This window comes from Misgurnus anguillicaudatus, chromosome 15 (assembly GCF_027580225.2).
Source record: "Misgurnus anguillicaudatus chromosome 15, ASM2758022v2, whole genome shotgun sequence".
Taxonomy (NCBI): domain Eukaryota; kingdom Metazoa; phylum Chordata; class Actinopteri; order Cypriniformes; family Cobitidae; genus Misgurnus; species Misgurnus anguillicaudatus.
Genome location: NC_073351.2, coordinates 16,676,695 through 16,683,400, shown reverse-complemented (window position 1 = coordinate 16,683,400; position 6,706 = coordinate 16,676,695). Strand labels below are relative to the sequence as shown.

Genomic DNA, 6,706 nt, shown 5'->3' with positions numbered 1-6,706 from the left:
AGAATGGAGAAATTTGTAAGTTTTTATCGTAGGTACAGCTCAACTGTGAGAGAAAGAATCTAAAATAAAATCCAGAAAATCATATTGTATGATTTTTAAAAATACATTTCCATTTTATTGAAAAACAAAAAGAGTATTTGATTCAATACAAAATCCAGATCCTTCAGGTTTTGGGCCTGTCAATGGGCAACACGGAGTTCCAGCTCCCTTCATAGATTTTATATGGAGTTCAGGTCTGGAGACTGGCTAGGCAACTCCAGGACATTGAAATGCTTCTTATGGAGCCACTCCTTAGTTGCCCTGGCTGTGCGTTTGGGATCATGTGAGAGAGCTCTGGCTTGGCAGCCATGATGTGAGAGGGCTCTAGCTTGGCAGCCATGATGTGAGAGGGCTCTTGTTTGGCGGCCATGATGTGAGAGACCTCTGGCTTGGTGGCCATGATGTGAGAGAGCTCTGGCTTGGCGGCCATGATGTGAGAGGGCCCTTGTTTGGCCGCCATGATGTGAGAGGGCTCTAGCTTGGCAGCCATGATGTGAGAAGGCTCTTGTTTGGCGGCCAAGATGTGAGAGAGCTCTGGCTTGGTGGCAGAGACATGAAAGGGCTCTTGTTTGGTGACCGTGACGTGAAAGAGATCTGGCTTGGTGGCCATGATGTGAGAGAGCTCTTGTTTGGCGGCCATGACGTGAAAGAGCTTTGGCTTGGAGGCCATGATGTGAGAGAGCTATGGTTTGGCGGCCATGATGTGAGAGAGCTCTGGCTTCGTGGCAATGATGTGAGAGAGCTCTGGCTTGGTGGCCTGATCTGAGAGGGCTCTTGTTTGGCGGCCATGACGTGAGAGAGCTCTGGCTTGGCAGCCATGACGTGAGAGGGCTCTTGTTTGGCGGGCATGATGTGAGAGAGCTCTGGCTTGGCGGCCTTGATGTGAGAGGGGTCTTGTTTGGTGGCCATGATGTGAGAGAGCTCTGGCGTGGCGGCCATGATGTGAAAGGGCTCTTGTTTGGCAGCCATGATGTGAGAGAGCTCTGGCTTGGCACCCTGATGTAAGAGGGCTCTTGTTTGGCGGCCATGACGTGAGAGAGCTCGGACTTGGTGCCCTGATGTGAGAGGGTTCTTGTTTGGTGGTCATGACGTAAGAGGTCTCCTGTTTGGCGGCCTTGATGTGAGAGAGCTCTGGTTTAGTGGTCGTGACGTAAGAGGGCTCCTGTTTGGCGGCCATTGCGTTAGAGAGCTCTGGCTTGGTGACAGTGACGTGAAAGGGCTCTTGTTTGGCGGCCATGACGTGAAAGAGCTTTGGCTTGGCGGCCATGATGTGAGAGAGCTGTGGTTTGGCGGCCATGATGTAAAAGTGCTCCTTTGGCTGCCATGATGTGAGAGAGCTCTGGCTTGGTGGCCATGATGTGTGAGAGCTCTGGCTTGGTGGCCATGATGTGAGAGGGCTCTGGCTTGCTGGCCATGATGTGATAGGGCTCTTGTTTGACGGCTGTGACATGTGAGAGCTCTGGCTTGGCGGCCATGATGTGAGAGAGCTGTGGTTTGGCGGCCATGATGTAAAAGTGCTCCTTTGGCTGCCATGATGTGAGAGAGCTCTGGCTTGGTGGCCATGATGTGTGAGAGCTCTGGCTTGGTGGCCATGAGGTGAGAGGGCTCTGGCTTGGTGGCCATGATGTGAGAGGGCTCTGGCTTGCTGGCCATGATGTGATAGGGCTCTTGTTTGATGGCTGTGACATGTGAGAGCTCTGGCTTGGCGGCCATGATGTGAGAGGGCTCTTGTTTGGCCGCCATGATGTGAAAGAGCTCTGGCTTGGACATAAATTATCTGCTAGATCCATAATGTTGGTCAGTTATTCTGTCACGAGGCTGTCCAAAACATAAACCTGAGAGCTGGATCTAAATGCAGATAAAGTAGTTTAATAAAGGCAAAACAGCAGTACAGTAATCCACGATGAACGATGAACAAGAAACTTATCCCTCTAAATAAGTATATACTATACATAGACTTAGTCAAACCCTACCCCTTAGTCAAACCCTACCTCTAACAGAAGACATTGATTTACATGTTTACATGAAACATGATTTACTTTATGTACAATCATTTGACAAATAAGCCACCCTCAGATGTCTATACAGAAAGGTTTATTACATAAAGCTAAATTCTGGGGAAAAATAAGTGATTAATCCCACACATGAACAAACTATAAAGCTTTACTTTTAATAATAATACCTTTAATAACTGTTGGTATTGTGAAAAAAATTATATGTTTAGATTTTAATTGAAAAGTAATGTATCTTTTAAAGCAAAATTATATTTAATTTTATTCGGCCTGGATTGGCCATCTCTTATAAGAGTTCCTAATGTCTTCTGACTGTCGTTTGTATTTCATTTTCTTTTATAGCCTAATGCAGCCAAGTGACTTCAGCTTTCTTCCTATTAAAACATTACTGGTTAGTAATGGTTAGTATGTCATGTATTTTTTAGTCATGCAAAATTATTTGTATAAGTAATATTGTTCACCTCATAATTTACAATTACAATTTACAATAATTAACAATTTACATATATAAAGAAAACAGTAAGTAATTTTTTTTAGTTTGTTCTACCCATAATTGCTTTTTTAGTGTTTCTTTCTGGATGTAAGATGATAATGTAACATTTTGGGGCAAATATGGCCACCAGTAATCCAAAACTGGATGCCAAGATTGCAAAAATCTCCACAGCCACTGCATATTTCCCTGGTGAGCTGACATAAGCTGGAACAAACGCAATCCACACAGCACAAAAGATCAACATACTAAAGGTAATAAACTTTGCTTCATTAAAACTATCTGGAAGATTTCTTGCTAGAAAGGCCAGCAAAAAGCTCACTGCTGCCAAAAGGCCAATATAGCCAAGTAATATGGAAAAGCCTGCCACTGAGCCTATAGTACATTCATACACTATTTTAGAGCTCATATAAAGGCTGTTTTTATGAGGTGTTGGAGAAGCAGTTGTAAGCCAGACCGCACATATCACCACCTGAAGGGCAGTTAAGGTCAAGACTGTTATTCTTTGTTGGGCTGCTCCGAACCATTTCATAGCAGCATTGCCCTCTGGTCGAGATGACTTAAACACGGCTATTACCACCATAGTCTTGACCAGAATGCTGGAGACGCACAAAACAAAGCTAATGCCAAACACAGCATGTCTTAACTGACACGTCCACAACTGTGGTCGGCCAATAAACAGCAGCACACACAGGAAACACAGTTTGAGTGACAGCAGCAGTAAGAAACTGAGCTCTGAATTATTGGCACGAACAACCGGAGTGTTGCGGTGATGAGCAAATATAACAACAACCACAGAACATAAGCAGGTGCCAAGCAGAGAAGCAGTGGTCAGGGAGATTCCCAGAGGCTCTTCAAAGGATAAATACTCCACTTCTTTAGGAATACACAGATTCTTATCTGAATTCGACCAGAATTCATCTGGACACTCTATGCATTCATTTGCATCTGAAAGAGACAGAAAGAAAAATAAATTTAGAAGAAAAAATATTATAAATTTTTTTTAGTCAATAATCTCCTTACCTGTTGTATTAGAAATCTCTCCATCTGCACATGGCAGGCAGTCAAAACAGCAGACAGGTAGGCCTTTCCTCCTGGCTTGTCTGGTGCCTGGTGGGCAGCTCTCACTACACACAGACCGTGGAGGCTAAAAGATACAAGATTAAAAAAAGTTAAGCATGTGTTGCTTTATTATATATCATTGAAAGGAAAATTTTATGTTAATTACTTTTCTTGTCTCAAAGTTCCAGTATAATGCATCTTCATCCAGTGTGAGCACCTTCCCTGTTGCTGCCCCTTCATCCACCACACCGACTGTGCGGACAATGATTGACCCATCAGCGCTCGGCTGCCAGTTCATCACATCATAGATGGCCAAAGCATCTCCATTCTTATCAAATGACACATGATCACCAAAACCTGTGGTGAAGTTCACCTTCTGTAGGTAATGGACCACCTGAAAAATTTACAAGCAGGATATCTGTGACTTTGCTTTATATGAATATTTTGTGTCAATACTTTATTATTATCTATAGCTGCCAAATAAGTTGTGCTTCTGTTTACAGTCTTACCTGCCAGGGCTGCAGGCTTGTTATGTTAGCACAGGTGTTGTCACTGAATGGTCCTCTCCCCTCCTCACACTGCGTCAGATCATGAAGTGCATATGCCAGGGCATAAACCGCTTTGTACACATTATAGGCAGCCCTCAACCCTGATACATCAGTGTATGCTGTGTTTGTGCTGCTCAGATCCTCTTGCCCTGTACACAGTTTTTCTTTCTCGCTGCCTATAGGCTCAAAGCTGCACCCAAACATGTTCTCCCAGAACATTTTTACAACATTATTTCTTGGATTGTTGTCAGGACGAAGGCGTAACAAAAACTCATAAAAACCCTGAATTTCTCCACGTCGGATGGCAATGCCCAGTGTGCCACCCAGAAATGGTAGGAGACGCTGTGTGTGAAACAAAGGAGAGGTGGCCCAACCTTCACTTGCAATCCACTGCCTCCCTGTCACATTCTGTAATGCCACCTCATCCATCAAAGGCACGACATAAGCTACTGTGGAGAAAACTACCACAACTTTAGCCGTGGAGGTCTGAATGACTTTTAATATGCGCTGAATATCTCTAGGGTTGTTATCACGAGGCAGAATTTCAGAAAAGCCAACACAGCCTCCAAACAGCTTCACATTTTGGTGGAAGGACTGAGCAGCGTTAATGCCGTAATCATCATCACTATAGAGAAGACCAACCCAAGTCCATCCAAAATGTCTCAAGATCTGAATCATAGCCCGCACCTGGAAGGCATCACTGGGAATAGTTCTGAAGAAGGAGGGGTGTTTTTTTCTGTCACTCAGACAGGAGCAACTGGCATAGTAGCTAACCTAATAAAAGAGACAATATTAAAAAAAGAGTCAGTTCTATAAATGTCCCTTTTACATGGCTGCAAATTAAGTAAAGCTAAATAATTGTTTAATAGAAAGATATAAGACATTATATTCTTGTCATCCTACCATAGGTATTCGAAACAACCCCAGCACACTGGAGATTGCAATACAATGAGTGGAACTTGGGTCACCTACAATTCCAATCACTGGTGGTGGACCGGTGCAGTTAAAATTGGAGAGGGTCTCCTCTGTACCACTAAGCAAGGAAGTTGCAGCCCGAAATGCCACTCCTAACTTAATACAGTTGTCATACAGATGATAACCAAGGGTAATGTTAGGCAACAAGTTAGGATTCTCATTGATCTCATTTATGGCAAAAACCATAGCCTGTGCCTGCTGGAAGGCTGCCATATAGAATCTAGAAAAAGCATCACAAATGTTGATATTCAGTCTAATAATACATGAAACATTGTTGTCATTAATGCAGCCCCATAATATGATGAAGTTTTAGTTCTTACATAATACAAGTTAAGTCACAATATCAAAGAAAATTAATTCAGCTCTAAATGAATGTGGACAGTCAAATACAAATCAATAACAGCATTAAATTTGTGATTTGCGATATGTATCCTCTTATTTCCTCATTTCTGATGTCCCTTATTTGCAGTCTTGTCTGATTTGGGATTATTTGTTCAGTTTAGCCCAGGCTCACCGCTGGCAATGCGGTTGTTCCGGTTCTTTAATGAAGCTCAGTTCTGGGAACACTGTGATGAGATGAAATGCAAACAGGCCTCCAATGATAAGGTCTCCGTCCTGATACATCCCATTCAACTTGAAGTGTCCCTGAAGTTTACAGATGCCTGTGTTGGTGACCGAAGCTGCAGAGATGAAGTTAAAGGTCAGATATATACATATATGTAGAGTGATCCACATCTTTCTTTCTTATCCACTGGACTATTAATGTATGACAAAGATTGTGTGCGGTATTAATTTATACAGCAGGCGGTGCCACATGGGCATTTCAGAAAAGACGTCACAGTAGATCTGTCCATTTCTTTATTACCTTTTTTTAGATAACTGTATAGCACTGTTTATATTGTATGGGTGAGCCATTACTTTGAAATAGACTTTTAAGTTAAACGAGTCCTTAAATATAGACAGTTTCAAGGACATCTACATGGCTTTTTGAGTCCCTCTAGAGTAATTTTTTTTTTATTAATCTACTCAAATAAATTACCTTAGTTCAAATTATAGCTGAAGCATTTCAACCAATCTGAGCTAATGTTAATCTGTATAAAATGAATGTATACAATATTAGCTACGGATCCTTACATTCTTGCTTGGCTGCTAAATCTGCACAGCGTTGATCGATGGTCGCCCTCTCTCCTTGTCTTTAGGAAACTGATTTGTTTATTTTTTACAAGTTATAAACTTGTAAGGTCAGTTTAGTCAGACCGATAAACAAGCACATACCATAAAGTATCTTTGGGCCAGGCATTTAACTGTGGCAACGCACGTGCTTCTGATAAAACTGTTTATGAAATGTAAATTGTTAATTTTTTAAGTACTGCAATTCCCTCACTTTTTATCACCATTTCAATGCTGAAAACCGATACTTCAAACATTTATTAAGTCTTCAAACTGTATCTGTTTATTACATGTTCTAGAATAAAAATCTGATCATGGTAGTAATGACAGTAGTTATGGGAGAACAATTTATGTTACAAAATATACACATAAAAAATATTTAAAGTAGATTTTTCCTAAATGTTTTTATA

The 6,706-nt window shown here is 41.9% G+C and overlaps 1 protein-coding gene across 1 annotated transcript; it reads right to left on the bottom strand.

Moving 5' to 3' along the window:
• Positions 1–2,408: 2,408 nt before the first annotated feature.
• LOC129419474 (extracellular calcium-sensing receptor) lies at positions 2,409–5,861 on the bottom strand. Its single transcript, XM_055174614.2, has 6 exons — positions 5,641–5,861; positions 5,055–5,346; positions 4,113–4,925; positions 3,770–3,997; positions 3,565–3,688; positions 2,409–3,489 (listed from the first exon to the last, which is right to left on the bottom strand). The coding sequence occupies exons 1-6, from the start codon at positions 5,859–5,861 to the stop codon at positions 2,585–2,587; spliced, it is 2,583 nt and encodes an 860-aa protein (XP_055030589.2). The 3' UTR covers positions 2,409–2,584.
• Positions 5,862–6,706: the final 845 nt, after the last annotated feature.